Below are 21,104 nucleotides of genomic sequence, written 5' to 3' on the forward strand. Positions count from 1 at the left end.
CTTTTTGACCCTATTGGCTTTTACAGAATGCACAATCGAACTAAGTCGCATCATTGCCTTGTTTGGCTCATCATCCCCTTCGATGGCATAAAACACTGACTTTTTTGAACAGTCTCTCACCATATGTGGATCATCACAAAGGAAACATTTCACTGGCCCTCTCGGTTTGTTGTTGGGTTTTCACTTCCTATTATGTGATCTTACATTACCATCATTCTTATCATTTCCACCATTGTCATTTATGTCTAGGTCTCCCTCTTGGTCTTCCCCGCCCTTGCCTATCTCTTTAGGCTTGGAAGACTCAAACTTACCTTAGTGAACCAACGATGCAAAGTGTAAGGATTGTCGCTCAAAGGATAATTGAGAATAAAATAAAAGAAAAGGAAATAAGGAAAAAAATAAAAAATCTAAAATTACTTAAAAATCATAAAAACATAAAAAATTATATAAATTAGTAGAAATTAAAAAGATATTTATTTTTATTTTAAAAACATATAAAATCTTAAAAGAGTGAAAATAAAAAGTAAAAAATTCAGAAAAATCTCAAAAATTTAAAAATTAGAAAAAATATAGATATGCATATAAAATTTCAAGAAATTTTAAAATACACTTCTAAAATATATATAATATAAAAAGAACCAAATATAAAAATGTAAAAAGAAATAAAAGTAAAAAGTAAAGGACAGTTAAGATATTTGTATAAAACAATGCAACCTTCCATATTTATATCTTAAATTTGCCAATAAACTCCCACCATCAAACAATTGCAACCTTTGTCCTTTCGCATAATGTTATATATATATATATATATATATATATATATATATATCTTAATTCACAATTAAAAATTATTTATATGAAGGAAATATTGTTTTCGTGCTCAATTTTACTAGACTTTAATTTCCTCTATACAAAATATACATAAAATTAGAAATAAAAGTAAAATAGAACTAAATGATATATTACATTGAACATATTATCTACTCAAAAAAGTTTTTTTTTGAATTTCCAGTCTTTCTTTGAATTTGATGTATCTTTTACAAAAGGAAAAGTATAACTTATAATTTCCGGAAAATTTTTATTTTTTTTCTGAGTTTAAAAAAACTTGAATTTTCTTCCTGAATTTTTTCTATTTTTGAATTTTCTTATTTTTATTTGATTTCGAAAAAATAAATTTAAAAATAGAAAAATATTCAAAGTTATTAAAAAGTAGTATAAATATTTATATATCTATACTATTTTTTATTTTTTATATCTTTTGAAAATTTCTCTTTATTTTGTATCTCCTTTTTTTGTATTTTATGTAATTTTAAAAATAAAAGTAAATATTTTTAATTTCTGAAAATTTTAAATAATTTTAATTTTAAATTCTTTGATATCTTTCCTAAATTATTTGTTTTTATTTTTTAACTTTTGCCCTTTTTTGAATTTATTCTATCAAGTAGAAACATAGTGATTTGGCATACTGAAAGCACACCACATCAACCTTTTTTTTTTTTTTAACGCCATTAACGGTTGGGGCAAAGTGCATCATGATTTGACATTTCAGTACTAAATTTGTATAAAAAATTCTTTAAGTAACAAAGTGATAATTGGTGGCAACTTTTGGGGTAAATAATGCATTAACCCTATTATATATTAACTATAAATTTTATTTTTGTATGTACTAATTATATAGTATATAAAATACCATAATATAATATAATATATGAATAAATATCAAAATTATATATGAATTTTGATACAATTTATAATGTTATATATCAACTTTAATTTGGTGCATTTGTATACATCAAACTTTAATTTTGATTTAATTTTCATATTTCACTAACTCCATTATCTATGTGACACAATTTTCATTAAATCATGAGTATGTCCGACATGACATTTTATTAGGTTAAAACAAATAAGCAAATTTAAATTATTTCTACTTAGATTAAAAAAATAAACACACTTGAGTAAAATGTTTCTTATTTCCCTAGGAAATCTTTTTTTTAAATCTAGGTAGAAGTAATTTAAATTTATTTATTATTATTAAACCTAATAAAATGTCGTTCAAAGAATTTACATATAACTTAACGAAAAATAATGTCACGTAGATAAGCAAGGTTAATGAAATGTGAAAATTGAACCAAAATTAAAGTTTGATGTATATAAATGCATCGATTTAAAGTTAACATTGCAAACTCGTATAAAAATTCATGTATACTTTTTGGTATTTGTCCTTATAATATATTAGAAACTTTGAAACAACTTAAGTCAGATTTGAGCTTTGAATATTCGAACTCAAATCCAATCCATATTTTAAATGGGCCTAACTTTTTTTAAACTTATTTTACGAGTTAAACTCTTTCAAAATTTAGAGAAACCTTCGAGTTTAAAAAAATAACCCGAATTAATCTATTTCACATAGAATTAAAAAATAAGTTTTTTTCCACCAAATAGAAATCTGTTTAGTTAAATCCAAATGTTTCCTTTAAGCAATAATCAAATAAAATCTAATGTTTTACTTGTGCTTATTGCATCCTCGACTACAATATAATTTATTTATTTTAATTTGTTTAAGACTTAAAGATACCAATTAATATTTAAAGTTTTGATTGAGTTTGTGTCATTCTCAATTAGGTTTTAACTCAGTTATGAATTTTCTAAAAATCTTTTATTTTTACAAGGGATAAATATTATTTCAAGGTATTTTTTCTTTTTATATAAATCTAAAAATACTTACATAGAATATAAACTCAAAACATCACAAAATTTTATTTATCCAATTTTATCATCTAAACTAAAACATATTTATTTTTTAATCAAACTTTTATAAATTTATTAGATATGTTGGGGATAAATCCGTTTAAACAATGAACAAGTAAAATAACAAAGAAATTGAAAATACGGACACAAATATTTTTTATGAAAAAATCATTCTTAAGAGGATAAAAAAATCACAGGTAAAGGTTATTTCACTATAACGGTAAAAATAAAGAATAAAAAAATAGAGATAAAACTAAACCTCGAAACTTGAAATAAGAACTCTTGAAACGTAAACAGAAAATTCTCTAAAAACTTATAAAAATGAATAGTTTTTTTATTATTATCAAAAACAGTCCAAAAAGGCCTAACTTCCATTAATAACGTCCTGGATAACAAGCTCATGGATCTCACTAGGATAGTTTACATCAATTACCCACTTGCAATTGCTTTTAAGAACAAACTTACAAATGAAATCAGCAATCCTATTACTACTTCTAGGAGCCCACGTGACAGCCGCAGCCTCAAAAGACTTCAATTGCAGGTGTATATCATTCGCACGCTGCCCAATAAATGTAATATCCTGCCCCTTACTATTAATGTTGTTCACAATGTTGGCATTGTCAGATTCAAAGAGAACCTTTTTTATGTTCATCTTCTTCGCTAAAAAAATTCCTTCCTCAATAGCCATGATTTCGGCCCAGTCGCTATTAAAAGACTTCTCTTTAGTGCACCCATAACCTCCCAGCACAAAGCCATATTCGTCCCTCACAATAATCCCCAGTCCCATTTGTTCTTTATCACAAGCCGCATCCACACGTTAATTTTCACAACCCCCATGCCGGCTTCTTCCATTACGAATAGTAGGCTAAGGAGGAATCATCGGCTTTTCTCTAAGGTTATAAATCCAGAAGTCATTGCTTAGGATCAAAGCTCTGTTCCAAATCGTGGCCGCATTCTCCTTTTTGCCTTGGAAGGTGAAGTTGTTTCTATTATTCCACAAATTTCAGATAAGGGTGATGTAGTCCTCCATAGCTTTTTTATCAAGGATTCTCATAGCAGCTTCAAGCCAATCAATATATCATCAATCCCACCATATATCAAGGATCCACACCGTTCGAACTCATTTCGCACTAGTCTATCATCAATCCCACCATATATCAGAGTCCCCCTAGCTGTGGGACACTCCTTAATGGCATGAATAGGAGTCTCCCTGTCGGCACCACATCGTTAGCATTCCGAGTTCACCATAGACCAAATGGAAGTCATTTTTGTATTTGTAAGAAGAATCTCATGTCCTAGTCTCCAGGCAAAAACTCAAATTTTAGGCCGAATATTCAACTTCCAAATCATCTTCCAATACATCCTATGCGGACCCATACCCATCTTTTTGAGAATAAGCCAAGAATAAGTTGATTTTGTAGTAAAAAGGCCACACACACCATGACATCTTTTGAAGAATGGCTAAGAATGGGAATATCACAAATTTGGTCCCCTATATTTTCACCATAAATGTGCCTTACCCTATTCCTGTCCCACCACATGCTATTTTGGATCCACAACTCATTTACCTTTCTCTCGCCCACTTGCTGCCTTTGGCAGGTAAAAGAGTCCCCATTCAACCCCTCAAACCCCCAGTTGTCTTTGTGTATATCCACACTTTTGCCATCACCCACCAACCACCCAAAGCCTTCTTTTAATCTCCTTGCCGCTGTAATAATATTTCTCCAAAGTGAACGATGGTTTATCCACTTTTTTAGGATAGAACAGCTTTCCATCAGGAAAATATTTAGAGTTAAGAACTTTATAACAGAGTGTGTCCGTCTTAGTGAGGAGCCTCCACACTTGTCTACCAAGAAGCGCCAAGTTAAATAAGTGAAAATCTCTAAACCTCGAGACCTCCCATTCCTTTTGGAGCACAAACATTATTCCATGCGAGCATAGCCCATCCCCTAAAAATGAATAGTTAAATGTGTAGTGAATTATTTTTTTTAGGGTGGAAAAAATACTTATTTATAAGTTAAAATTTATAGATCAAATAATATTAAAATAACTTACACTAATTAAAGTTTAATTAAGAGAAAAAAATAAAAAAATAATGTAATATTTTCACCTACATTATAAATGTGCTATAAATATAATATTTATGAAATAATAATTACCCACCTTAATTCATAAAATATTCAGTTTCTCTTTACCGATGAGTGTTATGGATGACATCATTCTTTGCTAAATGGCGTTTGATAATTAATTTTAAAATTGAGTTAAATTGTAAATTAAGAGTAATTTTTTAATATTATTTTTCTTTACTATTAAAGGATCTATTTTTTTTCATTCACAAAATTCAAAGTTAATACCTTACTTTAAAAAATTGAATTTTTACCAATAAACCAGACATTCATTTAGTGCCATCATCGTTTCATGTATAGGTTGCTGTCCCTTTCTCAAATTACAAACCCACAAGCTGGATGAACCTAAAGACAATTGTCTTTCCAAACGGTTTAATGCTCAGAGGGCATTAATTAATGTATCTCGACCAAACATTATTACATAACTTACAGCTATATATCCTTAAAAAATATTTTTTACTTCAGATTACATTTTAGTTATTTATGTTTAAAACATTACGTTTTAGTCATTCACGTTATGATTTTGTTATGAAATGATCACTCTACCGTTAAAACTCCGTTACCTTCCTAATGGCAATCCTATGTAGCAGTCCAAATGAATTTTAAATGTCAACTTGAATATCCTATGTGGCAGTCCAAATTAAATTTATTTAATTAAAAACTTATTTTCATCTCAGCAACTGAATATCCAAGTTGACATTTAAAACCCATTTGGACTGTCACGTAGGATTACCGATAGGTAACGGTAGCAATAACGGAAATGACTAAAACGTAACATTTCAAACATAAGCAACTAAAATATAATATGAGACAAATAAAATTACTATTTTTATAATTTACCAAAAAAACAGATATCTAATAGTTAACTCAAAAGATTTATACGAGTTCGCTCAGATTTTTTACCCATTATGGACAAATCATAAATATTTACAAAATAATATCTAATATAAAAATTCTTTAATTTGACTTCCTTTGTGTATAAATTAAAAAGAAAAGAAAAGTTATTTTCAGTGATAAAAGAATCACATTGAAAATAAGGATCTGGATTTAATATTCTAAAATATAAAGTCCTAGTTTGATTTTTTTAAAAATTAAAGCAAATATATTCAGTATTTTTTTTTAGTGTTAAAGCAGATATACAAAATAACATTTTTTAATTTTAAACTAAACATATTTAATAATATTTTGAAATACAACATATTCATTTTTATACAATATTAAAATGTAAATTTAAACCCTTTAATCATAGCCTCCTATGGTCTAATAGATGAAATTTATAAAAGGAAAAAAACCTTGGAATATTATTATTTACAAAAGCAAAGATGCGGACGCATGCATGCATAAAAGAAGACAAAGTCACTAGAATTGGCAGAAAGCTATAAAACTAAGTTTTATACCTTAATCATAAGTATAATCAGATCTTAGCGCAGATTTATATGTATTTATAAGAGATCTGGTAGGAAGATGATGAGTAGATACATATACACTACACAGTGATATATATATATAAATAATATACACTTGTCTTTTTTCTTAGGAAATTTTTAATTCAGCTTTGAACTGGGTTTTTTCTTTTTCTAAAAGAAATTGAGCACAGAAAAAGTTCTGGGTTTTTGTCCCAAAGCGTTTCAAAATAAAGTCAATTACCATTTTGCCAGCATAAAAGAAACTCATCATTGATAATATCTTTCCCTTTATATAATCAACTAACCTTTTTGCTGATGAGCTGACATCTTACCCAGATTACATATACAGGAAAATGAATCCCTATATATATATATATTCCTTTAAATTGAGATAAATCGAGAGCAAAGAGATATCCATGAAAATTATAACCAGGATTTTGTGAGATTTACAACTTTTTCGACAAGATTTTTGTTTTAAAGTTTATGCTTTCTTTCTTACCCAAAATCTGAAGTGAGATTTTTGAGTCATAATTTAGTACCCTAATTGTAATCTGGCAGATTGGGTGGGTTCTCATTGTCCAAACGATTGGGCTACTGCCCCTCTTAAGGAGTTTCCGGATCTTCTTTCTTTTTAATCTTGTGTCATGACACTTTTCCATGAAAAAAAGAAAAACAATCAGATCCACCAAATATAGTGCATCAGAGAGAATTAACCAAACGATCTTTATATATTCTGAATCAAACTTAGTTTTTTGGATGAGAACTGCAAATAATAATGGAGCCATTTCAGATATTTTCAGGAAGAGGCAGCTATGATTTTGGGAACTTAGGTCATCAAAAGAAACATTTCTAATTTCCCCTGAAAAAAAGAAAAAGAAAATGAAGGAATTTTTTTTTTTTTTACTAATAATTGTTTGTTGGTGTTGGTCTATATGCCTATAATGGCAGAAACATTATGAAAGAGGGCCCTCTCCACATGAAGGGTGATGTATTTTTCAGCCTTTAGACCAACAAATCTTCAATATCTATGACACTTTTTTAAAATTTTTCTGAAATTCAACACAAATATCAATGGGTTCACTGACCCCTAAGTTTCAGAAACTCCTCCTATATATATATATATATAAAGAGGATACTGTGTAATGTGTACTGGATCCATCTTAGCCACCCACTTTCACTCTTTCACTATTTCGGCACTAAATATAAAAAATAAGAGAAGGGATTTTAGATTTTAAGATTCTGAATCTAAAACAGTATAAAGTGCCCATTGGGAGAGCATTCATTATCAATGGAAAACAATTGATACCGGCCTTGATTTTTTCTTTGACATTAAAGTGAGTTGGGTATTTTTAATTTGATGTAGGACGGAACATATGGTTGATATGATTTTGTCCATCCATATCATATGCATGGTTTCTTTTAAATAAGTGTTACACATTTTAGTTGGCAACATGTGCTAGTAGTGCCACCACAACCCCGAAATCAACTAAACTAATAGCTTCAAATATCTTATTTATCTTACTTTTGTTTTAGTATAAACTAAGAAAAACCATGAGATTAGAACTAGATGAAAATGGCCAAATTCACATACATTCATTAAACTAATTAATATCGTTAATTTGTGTGGTAAGGATTTAGATTTCTTAAGCATGATTTCAAGTTTCAACATTTGTAAAATAGTGTTGAAAGATTTTTTTTTTAAAAAGAAATCTGACCTAATTCAATTTTACATATAATAAAAAAATTAAAGATAAAAAAAAATTCAATTAGCTATCAACATATGATAAAGCCATGCACACTTTGCCCTCAAAATTTCGATCAGCTGACAAAGATCGTGGATGGAACTTGCCACCGCCAAGGTGGGTTAATTAAACACTGATAGGGCGGTGGACCAGATCACAAGGAAAGCTGCAGTTGAAGAGGGGTTTTAACCGCAACATTAGGATAGCTTCAGTTTTGGAAGCAGAGTTGTGGGCTGCTCTTGACGGTCTCGCCATTGATTGGAAGAGGGGACATGACAAGGTGATTTTTGAAAGTGATGATAATCAGATTTTGAAGCAATTGTTGAACAATTACAGAGATGAAGATTACTCCAATTCGCTGATTCACAACTTCAAAACGTTGCTGCAAAGGAATTGAGGTTCGCATATAGCACATCTCACATCCCATGTGAAGCCAATACAAATAAAATCTGACCTATATTAATTTTGTACATAACCAAAATTCTTATGATTATTCGAAGCCTAGATATGTAAAAAAGAAACACAATTCGATTAGCTATGAACATTGTATATTATAGGGAAAGATGTTTACTTACGTGTGTATATATATATATATATATCATGCATATTTTTGGACACTCTTTCCAGATGGATTCATGATTTCTTTTAATTTGGAAAAATTCAACAACCAAATTGAATTTAATATACTTAATCTATAAGTAAAGATTTCAACTTTTTTTTTTCTCGTTCAATACGTCATAATTAACAAAAGTGAGCACATATTTCTTTTTCTTTTTGAAAGTCGATATGAGCTTGCACACATATATCTATATATATATTCTTCGAAATATTTCACTATCAATGTATTATGGAGATTGAATGGAAGGCGATGTAAATGTCCCAAACCCAAATGTATGTGATTCACACCCTAAATGCCATAAATTTCGTAACTAGTTCAGTAGGCCAGCCAAGGGTTTGGGGGGTTCGGCATTTTTAATGTGAAGATGGGCTAGCTAGGGTTAAAACACTTACCCATTAAATTTATCATGGAAATTAAAAAAATGAAATTAAACCTTAGGGTTTTCATCTCAAACAAACTCCACGCTCTTTGAGGCGTATACGATTACACGCTCCAATGAAAGGTTATTTACGTGCTAAGGCATCTTTGAGACCGTAGATACGACAAGTATTAAAAGGTTTTTAGGTCGAATTCCAAATAAAATCCTTGTATTGTGCATTGGTGATAGATTTAACGTTACTATTATAATTTGATCATCTATAGTTTTCTATTTTTAAAATGTGTATTTTCAATATTAAAGTTAAAATTTTTAATCCAGTCAAATTAATTGATGTGGTTTATTTTTAAAATATATGATAACATGATTTTTTTGTATAATTGGATAAATTTTTTCATATTTGAAATAAAAAAAGAAAATAATCTATAATATTTATCCAATTGTACAAAAATACAAAGATATATATGAAAATGATATAAAAAAATACACATTTTGAAAAGGAGAGATGCTAGAAATAATTAAATTATAATAAAGAGACATATCTAAGAAAACATAGTAAAGGGACTTTATATGAAAATTTACCAATTTTTAATGCTCGGGAACAGGAGCGTGCCCCAACGCGTTCTAACAGTGAGCTTCTTTTTCACTATTCCGATCTAGGGAAACACCCATAATGGAAGTGTGATAAGAAACCGAACCTCACTTCCACGTGGGTAAAAACCATTGGTTCTTTTTCACTAGCATTTGTTTTCTCTCTCTTAAACTTTCTGTATAAATAAAATAAAATAAAATTTAATTTAATACAACAACAACAAAGACCCTCCTTTCAAGGACAAAAGATTAAAAACACTTTCTTGTCTACTCGCCTCTCTCTCTCTAAAGGAATCGAAAAACCTCTCCTTTGTTTAAGCTAGGGTTTCTCATAACTTCGCACTCAAATTATACTCGACGAGCTTCAGATCTCTTCATAAAGTTTCAACCTTCTATTTGGTCGATCAATGTTCTTTCTTTTCATACCATTTTCTTGACTGGCCGTGAAGAATCGAAGCTGGGTGGGTTTGAGATTCTCTTAAGAGGTACCTAACTCAAATAAAGGTATTTCTTTTCTGATCTAATTACAATTTAAAGCTCTGGATTTGTTTTGTTATTGATTTGTTTCCTTTTGATTAATACGAGTTTAAGCTGCGCTGCAGCTTTTTGTTTATTTCAGTTTTCTTGGGTTAGTTTACTGTGTTTAGTACGTTAAGTTTAGACTTTGATCGACATTTTGGCATCTGGGTTTTGCTTTATGAGTTTATACATTCACCTTTTTAATGGATATTTTATGTATTTTTTTATCGGTTTTGTGGTGGTAGAAATGATGTTCACTGTTCACTAGCTTGTGAATTATGATAGTTATAAAACACTAGATAATTTTTTACATTTTGTGGATTATTTTAATATCAACCTCGAAGGCTTGGAGGTGAGTTTTAAAGTTTATATTTTTTGCTTTGATATAAGGGGAGATGAACAATACAATTTTTTTCATCGAAAACTTTGGTTCCTACTATCTGATAAAACCCTAACATGTTGTTTACCTTATTGGTGTAATTTGATGATTTACTTTGTATTATAAATGGATGGGTTTTGCCATATAATTTATTAGGATGTTATTAAAACATTAATGCAGTAACTGCGAACACATTTATGTTTGATTTCATAGGAACTAGGGTTTCCAATTTTGTTCCCTTTGAATAGTATTCAGTCGTCTACTGCTATAAGTTATTATTTTATGTAATAAATCACCACATATAGGGGCTTTCGAGCTTCTCATCTTTTTTATTGTATCCATCTTACTATATTGCTGTTATTTCATCTTGAATTCCTAGGAATCTTTAAGTGCGTGCTTAAGTTCTTGTGATATACTTAATATCTTAGAGCTTCATGCATATCGATTACATAGCTTATGGATATGGTCACACTGTTACCATGTATTGTTATCAATGCTCATGGCATATCTAATTGTTGCACGTTGGTGTTATCAAGTAGTTACTCATATCACGGAGACAACTATTGTGGTCGAGGAAACTCATCACGGTTGCTGTTCTAATCTTGTCGCCAAGTTCATGGAATCACCCATAAAGATTGACTCAATATCCATAGATCTTATCAAAGCTAATGGTGACATTGATACTTGGAAGTGTGAACATTTTTCTATTCGGTAAGCCATGATCTTTAATATTCAGTGCTCTTGTATACTTGTTGGACTTCCTCAACCTCTCTATATACTGCCATTATTGTTGAAAATGGGTTTGTGGTAGCTGCAGTTTGAGTGCGGGCTATATGCAGTAAGTTTACCTATGTGAGGGAGGTATCTTTCCTTAGTGGAACCATTTGATACGGGAGGGTATAGCATCTACTTACTAACAAATGCTTTTAAAATTATTTATCAAAATGAGAATTATTGAAAGAATTAATTAACTTATTTCTTTCCTTCTGTTGTTCGTCCTTCGTCACTATCTTCATTGCTTGCTTGTTTGTGTGAGTGCACGATGACTTTTCTCCACATTTTTGGGAATGGATTAAAATGTTTTGGATATTCTAGTTATAAATTAGTTCATTAGCTGAGGTATTTTATTCTTTATCAATATATTGTTTGAGATAGAATGGAATGTTGAGACCATATCTCCAACAAATATGAAAGTATAGTAAACATCTAATTTATGTAATGGCATCTAATAAAGGGATTACAGTTATAAATTGAGGTAAACTTATTGCAAGATTTGATATCTATAAATGGTTTCTGCTGATACATAGTTCTTTGAGCACTACTTTCAGACTTGCTAGTTGCTATATGCAGTGCGTTAATGGTCATATTGAAAGTCTTCCTCATAAATTCCCTTTGATTTAAATGCAGTGGATATGCATCTGAGATGCGCATGAAGGACTGGAAGAAAAGTTGGCCATTTGCATCAGATGGTGGCCAGAATATATTTAAAGAACAAAACTGTAAGCTTCCTCCTTTACTTGTCCCGAAGTTCAGATGGTGGTGTTGCCAGAACTGTCAGCAGGAGACTGGGGCTGAAGGCAGTATAAATGAAGAAAGAAATGTTAATAATAATAGTAGCAAATTAAAATCCTTCGGCTCTTGTCCCCTTGGGGATTCTTTGGCGTCTTCATCAGGTTTGCTGCAGGCTGGAAAGATTAATGTTGACTCAAGAAAATGTGACGCCATTGCTTGTTTGAATGTTAATACCAGTGCCTGTCATCCTTTAGTTAGTGGTAAAAGTAACAGGAAAGTGGAAAATGCAGACAAACGAGTTATAGGTATATTTCTACCCTAGCTCATTCTTCATGTCGTTACCACTAAATTAGAACATTAGCTGTTTTGGTTATTTTTCCAGGGCAAACAGATATCTTAGAAAATAACATTAATAAGGAAATTCCAAATTATGCTGGATTGGAAGTTATTGCTAGCCTTATGAAGCAAGCACTTCGTTTAGATGAAAAAGGTATGTCTACCATGAGTAAAAGACCCTATAAATAAGCTTAAGCATTTTCCTGCGTTGCAACTGAAACTGGAACAACAGTAGCTGCAATAACAATGCTTCTTCTGCAACAGCGGCTTCTCTGCAACTTCATAATCCTGATTTAGAAGAAAATGAAATTTCCGGTGTCAAGCTTCTTGAATCAAATGTGGAATGCACAGTTAAGGATGCCACTGCAACACGTGAAACTGGAAAATCTGCTTGCAATCAACGAATGGCGTTGGTGAAAGGTCGCGGATCCCATGGGATAGTGAGTACGGTTCATAGGGTTCCTGATGCCATCAAGATTCGTATAGATGAGCATTCTTCTTTGGAATTTGATGATTGTGATTATGCATCATCTGAAAGTGATGAGGTATTGCCTGGAACTGAGTCTGGCAGCTTGCATCGAAGAAAGAACCGTAAGGTTCGTCTGTTGACTGAATTGTTGGTTAAAAATGAAGATGAAAAAACTAATCTCACGAATACAGAGGATTGTCCTTCTAGTACCATTCCTAATGCGTCAATACACATGGATTCAACATCTGCTTCCCAAGGTCAGGTTGCTTTCCAAGGAAATGTCACGAGTAGTTTGGCTCGAAGAAGGAAAAGAAAGATGCCTCAGGATGAAGAATGGATGTCTGGGGAATTGATGAGCTCTCCAAATAATGGCCATAAAAACCTTAGGACCTTCAACAGAGATGCAGAAACTGCCTATGGAATCACAAGTTCTGATTCAGAAGGTACAATTAACAGGACCAGCTCACAGACTCCAGCAAAGAGCAATTTGGTCAACCTTAAAGTTGATAGAAGTCCTATTCTAGGAAAGAAGAAAAACAAAAAGACCCAGAGTATTGATGAATGTCTATCCTTGCGTCTGTCTCGAGAAGATCTGCAGAAGGAAAGACAGAAGAAGCCTGGAGATCCCACTAAGAGTGATGCCACTGATATTGTTTTGTACAAATCAAATGATGCATCTGCAGGCAGTGGGTTCAATCCCTTTACTGAATCTGTTGCAAAGGCAGAGAAAAAATCTAATTTGTTGAGGAAAAAGAGCAAGATGCATCAAGATCATTCTCAGCGAACTTCTCCAGTTCCTTGGAACAATGGCATTCTCAGAGAAGGTCCGACTTCAAGGGAAAATGTAGAGATAAGACAAATTGGGAATGTAGCTGTTCCGCTTGAAGTAACCGATGATGCATCACCTGAAAAAGGATTGCAATTTTCCTTTAGTAATTGCTTTCCTGCTAAAAGATATGATACAAAATGTAGCACTCCAATAAGAGATGGGCTACGATCTTTATCATCTTGCCAAGGGCGTGTTCTCAGTGAATATGATACTGGGAGGAAAGATCTAAACATGAACCATGCTGGAGAATCTACTTTTCCAACTAAATCTCAAGTTGATGCCTACCTTGGGAAGGGAATGCGTGTTGATCTCAACAGTAATCAAAACACATACAGAATTCCATTCCTGAATGAGAGGCAGAAGCACAGATCTCCTGCTGAAGTTGGGAGTTGTTCTATGATGCAGCAAATGGTATGAGATTTTCTTCTGTTACTCAAGTAGTGAACTGGCTTTTGTAATGGAAAAGAGAATAAGTTCATAAGATATTGTTGCAGAATCATTTGTGTGATCTTTCCCTGAATTTGGTCATTCTTTCTTTGTAACCAAGTTTCTTTTTACATTCAGTTTTGGTATACATGAATTATTCAAGTTATGATTAGCGTTTAGAATAAAGTTTCTGGAACTTTCAGATCAACTATATCCTTGCTTTTGAGCCAGAAACATTCCCTTTTCCTCAACCATTTATAAAACTTCAAAAAGATACATACATCTTTTGCTTCCTTAGTCCTTGCTCCAAAATGTAGATCTCTTGGAATTTTTTAAAACACTAATGACTCTTCTGGTTCTGATATAAGCTCTTGTCATCTTATATATGAAAGGTTAGAACTAGCATTTTTATTTACAACTTTGAAGATGGCATATATACGTAGCATTGATTAACATAAGCTTGTGAACTTTATGGCATACATTTCCGAAGTAACGAGGAATAATTCTGCTCGTTAATGCATCTGTTTTCCCCATGTTGTTTCTGTGAAATTGAGAAGTTGTTCTCTTTCCATCTTATCTCTTTTGCAGGATTTCAGTGGTATAAGCAACAATGGGAGAACTGAGTTTCTGGACCATGCCACAGTTGCTAGGAAACATTATGATCAACGTGTTGAAATGGTGTCTGAGCAAGGAGCTGCAGATGACATAATGGAAATTGCTGAACTCATGGTAAAGAATCAGTATGAATGGTGTCTGCCTGATACTGAAATTGATAAACAGCTTCCAGAAACCAGTAACACCAAAATTCAGAGGGTGGATCTTAATAAAGTATATGGAAATGAAGAGATGAACCTGTTTCAAGAGACCACAGATAAACCGAAAGCTCAAGCTAAAAACAGAAGAATTGGCAAGTTTGAAAGAGGCGATAATGTAGGATCCAGCAAACAGAAGTCAGTGGATTATTTCTCTCATATAGACCGAAACCAGTACAAGATAAGCCAATTGGAACAAAGTTACCCCCCTGCAGGCTTTAGGCCTTTTCCTCTATGTGGAGAGAAGCCATTGAATGGAGTCCAATTTGCTGCCACCAATTCCATCAGGCAAAACAGCGCTCAAAATTGCCAGCGGCTCGGGAACATGATTGGGCAAAGGTCCTCTCATGCTACTGTGCAGGCACTGGGAGTTTGTAACACATGCCAGAGTGCTCCGCAGCAGAATAAAGAAGTAGCTCACCTATGGTCATCCATGATATCGAATAGCATGTCGTATGTGCACAGCATCCCTCAAAAGTGTGCAGATCAGATTGCAAGGTTAGATGTGATTTCACATTGCCCCAGCAGTCTACCTAAGGGAAATATGAGCCGAAATGATGATCAGAACTTCTTGAATGTGGCTTCAAATTATGAGAAGCATTGTAGGAAGTTTGATTCTGATGCCCTTAGAAGGACACATGCAGATTACTCATTTTCTTGCAAACATAATGGGGCGGGGTCATTAGATTTGTATTCGAACGGAACGATACCAGCCATGCATTTACTCAGCCTTATGGATGCAGGGTTACAGTCAGGGGCACCGGTTGATGTTGATGGAAACCAAAGATTTGTTAAGAAAACTTCTTTTGTTCCTGGTCATCGTCCTAAAGAGCTTTCGAGCATGGCATCGGGGGGATATAGAACCAATTCAATGAAACATCTATCGTTTGATTGCTATGGTAAAAGTCACCAACCTGAGAGTTTTTGTGAGTGTATGTCAGCCGCTGCAGCAGGCAGTCCTACTTCATTCCAGCATGGTAAAAGTTTCAAGAAAGCACCTGATTTTGCGGGTCAATTTTCAATTAAGTCTCGAGAAAAAGAGAAAAACAAATGCCCAGACTCACAAAGGCAGAGTAAAAACCACAGATCACAAAAAACTATATCTTCAAATAGTGGCTTAAACACAACTTGTGGATCTATTCCTGTTCATAGTATGTCAAAATTGGCGCTTGGAACTTCAGATTTTACGATGTTTCCCATGACGCTTCATCCAAAGGAAAGTGCAACAAAACAAAAGCATAAGGCTCGTACTATGATTGGCACTCACTCCCATCCAAAAAGTGGTTCAGAGAGTGGTATCTGCCTCATTAATAGAAACCCTGCTGATTTTACTGTGCCCGAAGCTGGAAATATGTACATGATTGGTGGTGAAGACCTGAAATTTGGAAGGGAAAAAGCTCCCTCTTCTGGATTGAGAAAATTGGTTGGGCACAAGCATGAGAGGAAGCTTACAGTTAGGAAAGAGCATTCACGACGTACTTCATGAGACTGTTAAAATTATATTTTCTGGTAGCATCTCAAATCCCCTTTCATCTTCATTCTGGTTTCAAACTGATCTCATCTCTTGCCACTTCCGCTACCTGAATTCTTCAATCAGAAATTGACTTGTCTAATTTTCTGCAGGCAAAACCCGAAGCACCTTCTTTGATGCCCAGAACACCCCCCCCCCAAAAAAAAAAAAAACAGGCTTAAAAGCTTTATCAAGTGCCTGGCTTCAAACCGGTCATATTTACTACACAAGTTGAATTTTTTGTTCTTGTACTTGCACTGGCATTTTCCATTTCAAGCCTTGAAAAATGAGAAAGGTAGGTGCACGGTAAGGCCTGTAAATATTTGCATATGCCTCGACCCATGCACACTCACCCTTACATTACTTTACCAACTGAAATTATTCAATGTTGTATGCTGTTATTGTCCCGAACAAGTGTGTAAAACCTAATTACTGTCCTTAATTTGTACTTCAAAGTGCTTGTTTGTCACTTAAGTTGGTTTATGCTCCATTCTTGAGCCAGTTATTGGGAGTGGAAACAGAACAGGCAATTAGTCAATAAAAGAGCCTTATAGGTTAACTCTATACCTGTATTGTTAGTTATTATTCAGTTGTAATTTACAGCTCTTAAGGTTTTGAGAAAAAGAGATAAACATGGATGGGATCGTATGAAGCCTGTAGGATATGCATATTTACCATCCCAAGTCCTTTTGCTGTTTTATAGTGTATGTTGTTCTTTCCCTTGTTGATTACTAAACTAACTTTTGTGGCCAACATGATTCCTCTTATTATGAGTGGCTAAATCCTGAGATGATTATTATCTAAGTTGCATGAGAAGCTATAGTATTCTGATTTGAAGCGAGTGTTGGTGGTTCATATCAATATGAATCTATTGTATATAGTATAATATATATATATAAATCAGATCAGATCACTTGGTTTAGATTTGATCATGATTCGGTCAACCTGCCCAGTTTTGAAGAGTTGTTTAAAAAGTGGAAGAGTTTAAACAAAAATATAGGTGTGAAAAATGGGCTTGATCAAAAAATAAAATTTGCTTTTTAAATAGGCCAGGCTTTGGGTAATATTATTTTGGCCCGGGTTTGGCCCGAGTTTGTCTAAAATCTTTTGTCCTTGCTGTTGTTTACAGCTATTTTGCTGTAGTTTGTTATTGTTTTCTTGTTGGTTACTTTTGTTTTGTTGTAATTTTGTTATTATATGGTTATTATTTTGTTGTTATTATATGGATATTGTATAACTCTTGTTTTATTAAATTGTAACTATTTTAGTATTATTTAAATATAAAGACTTTTTAAATTATATTTTTAATTTGTTGGGAAAAATTTGTTTTAATATTTTATTGTATTCAATGTATTATATTTTTAAAATGTATTTTTTATAAAAAAAAATTAATGTGGGCTGAACTGGGCTCGAGTTTAGTATTTTTTATCTGGGCTGTACTTGGATAAAATTTTAGGCTCATTTTTTAAATTGAGACTAAAACTTTATATCGGCTTGACCTGACTCGTGATAAAGTCTAATTTAGTTGAATCAAGAAATAATTATTTATCTTTTTATATTTTTTTCATGTTCTTTTAATGATATATATTCAAAATTCTTGATTTTCCCTTTCAATATGTTCTAACCTGCCTTTTCCTTTAACAATGCAATCTTTGTATTTATAACATCCTAACCTAAAACCTCTCGAATTAGTAAAAAAAAAAAAAAATCGTTAATCATGCAATTTGACTATCTCGTGAATATATTATCCTAATGATTCATGCAATTGCTTCTAGAATCTCAAGGTAAAATGAGGGTCCACAGGCACATTGTGCAATCTAACTATCTCGTGAATATAAACTCTAGCTAACTTCAGAAGTGACCAATCAGTTCTCACAGTAAGAAAATAAATATATTTTGTTAGTCGATCCGCTATTACACAAATCACATTCGTTTTACTCAGAGATAATGGTAAACCAACTATAAAATCCATAACAATCCTTCCTAATTCTATTCTGGAATAAAAATAGGCTAAAGTAACCTGACAAAAACTTGATGTTTGGCTTTTACGTGTTGACAAGTCAAGCATTTAGCAAAATAATCAACAATCTCTCTTTTCATTCCAGGCCACTAATATGATTCTCGCAAATCACAATACATTTTCGCACTACTAGGAAGCATAGCAAAAGGACTATCGTGAGTTTCTCGTAAAATCATAATTTTCAGATCAACATTATTAAGGACACAGATTTGATTGACAATCATTCATATCAATGTTGGAACTCTCGATGTTAACTTGTTGAACAAGCTTCATTTTCTCCACTAGCTTAGCATCAATAGACTACGTTTCTCTAATCTGATCATGCAATGCGGATTTAACTTTCAACTCAGCCAAAAGGCTACTCATCACAAATGCTAAGATGAGCAAACATTGCTCTCAATTCAATTGTCGACTTATGGGTCAAAGCATCAGTAACAACAGTAGCTTTGCCCTGATGGTAATCAATCACACAATCATAATCTTTTAGCAATTTGATCCAACGGCACTGTCTCAGGTTTAACTCCTTTTGGGAGAGAAGATATTTGAAACTTTTATGATCTAAGTAAATATGACACTTTTCACCATACAAGTAATGCCTCTAGATCTTTAGAACAAATACCACAACAACAAGCTTTAAATAATGTGTTGGGAAATTACGTTCATACATTTTTAGTTGTCGGGATGCATATGCAATTAGACTAATTGCCATGGGGTTAATAACTAGATTTATTTTTAATAAGTGTTTGTACGTTTTGTACTTTGAAGTGAAAGGGTATGTGAATAATCCAAAGCGAATGTTATCAATGATTGAACGTTTCTCACCAGTGAACGCTTATATATGTGTTAAATTTACTTTGTGAAATTGATGGAAAGATTTTATATGTGATTATAAAGTTTCTTTTAAATGATTCCTAATGCCGAGGAAAATGTTTCAGAAAACTTTTGGATATAGCCAATGGGACCCCGTATTGTTTATTGTGTTGTACGAATTGTCTTGTGTGTTTGGGAATATTGCTATTGTTGCATTTTGCGCATTGGTATTCAGTTGGTTATTGATTAAATTGCGTACTGAAGTATTGCTATTGTTATATGAAGTGTCTTGTGCCTTCTTCATTGATTGTTTGGTGTTCAGTTGGATCCTTGTCTGTCTGAATGTATTTTTTGCATGTGTTTACTTAGGCTAATTTTATAATGGGTAAACTACATTAGTAGTCACCCAACTATGGTTTTTTTTTTTGTCACCCAACTATGAAATATTACAAAATAGTCATACAACTATTAGTAGTTTTCTTTTTTGGTCACCCAATATGAAAAGTTGCAAAATGGTCACTCAACTATTCAATTGTTTTTTTTGCCACCCAATTATCTTAGATTTCTGGGTATTTTCATTTTTACGTTGCCAACTAGTGAAAAAAATTGAATTGTTGGGTTATCATTTTATAACTTTTTATAGTTGGGCCAAAAAAGAAAAAAATATATAGTTGAGTGATCTCTACCGTAATTTACCCTTTTAAAATGAGATTTTTTATGTATCAATTATGAAAATTGACAAATCGTTATTTGCTATGAAAAATGCGAATTATATTTATGTATTGTGGAAAATCGTTCAATTGTTATTTAATATGACTTCATCCCCAATTTGATCCTTGAACCGTACTTGTCTAACCACTTTGATACTTAAGACTTTTTTTTCCCCATTTTGGAACATAAACTTTATTCTCTCACTTGCTTTGGTATTTAAAAGCTAACGTCGCTAAAAAAAAAAATACTTGTTAATGAGAACGTGCCATGTCATAATGACTAGGCATATTGATTGATGAGTAGGCATGTTGGCCAATGACGTGAAATGTTGACCAATGACGTGCTAGATTGACCAAGTTGACCAAATGTTGACCGGCATTGGTCGGCCGTTGACCAATTAAAAAATCATTGAAATTTATTTAAAAATTGTAAAACTTATTTTAATGTGAAAAAGAACTTGTAAAATTTATTTAAAAACTGTAAAAAAATTATTTAAAATATTTAAAAGTTGTAAAAATTATATATATATATATATATATATTTCCTTTTAGAAGTTCTATATCTGTAACCTTCACTTAATTCTTATCTTCTAAATTTCACCTTATTGAAAGTTAAATATTACAGCAGAAATTTACTATAGAAAAACGCAATGAAACCAACAAATTTCCCTTTCAGCAATGCATACGTACCCCAATAGCGAGGCCCATTTCTCCATCAGATTACTTTGATGTAACAAATATGTATGCAAGACAAAGAGAAAGACAAAAACATTACCAGCAATCCAATTTTTCAGTCCTGTTTCAAGCAATTTTACATATATAAGCAGCAGGAGGATACCCAGCGAGTCAGCAAGTATATTAATTGGTATGGATAAGCATTGAATTTTCGTAAGGAATATTATCCTTCTTTGAGGTTAAAGAAGACAAATGCAACACAAAAAGTAACAACAGCGCTAAATGGTGAGAGTGAAATCAGAAATATGCCACAAATCCACGTGAAAGAGAAAGCAAACCTTTAATTATTACTATTTTTATTTTCAAATACAAGCATTTTCATTTACACAAAAGAAAAAAAAAAAAAAAACGTTGGAAGTTCTTGTTATGACAGGCAATGGTTGTACTGCAAAAAAGAAACCCCACAATCTATACAAGCACCTTTTA

The 21,104-nt window shown here is 32.3% G+C and overlaps 1 protein-coding gene across 3 annotated transcripts; it reads left to right on the forward strand.

The window, feature by feature from the left end:
- The first annotated feature begins 9,819 nt into the window (after positions 1-9,819).
- LOC108457441 (protein EMBRYONIC FLOWER 1-like) lies at positions 9,820-17,067 on the forward strand. 3 transcript variants are annotated; one of them, XM_017756528.2, is made up of 7 exons: positions 9,820-10,096; positions 11,049-11,220; positions 11,917-12,326; positions 12,404-12,511; positions 12,622-14,066; positions 14,670-16,402; positions 16,517-17,067. In XM_017756528.2, the coding sequence occupies exons 2-6, from the start codon at positions 11,126-11,128 to the stop codon at positions 16,377-16,379; spliced, it is 3,768 nt and encodes a 1,255-aa protein (XP_017612017.1). In that variant the 5' UTR covers positions 9,820-10,096; positions 11,049-11,125; the 3' UTR covers positions 16,380-16,402; positions 16,517-17,067. The 3 variants fall into 3 exon arrangements, with proteins under 3 accessions (XP_017612017.1, XP_017612001.2, XP_017612010.1); XM_017756512.2 differs by having other exon boundaries at positions 9,826-10,115; positions 11,046-11,220; XM_017756521.2 differs by having other exon boundaries at positions 9,826-10,115.
- Positions 17,068-21,104: the final 4,037 nt, after the last annotated feature.

Source organism: Gossypium arboreum, chromosome 7, assembly GCF_025698485.1.
Source record: "Gossypium arboreum isolate Shixiya-1 chromosome 7, ASM2569848v2, whole genome shotgun sequence".
In the NCBI taxonomy this organism is placed as follows: domain Eukaryota; kingdom Viridiplantae; phylum Streptophyta; class Magnoliopsida; order Malvales; family Malvaceae; genus Gossypium; species Gossypium arboreum.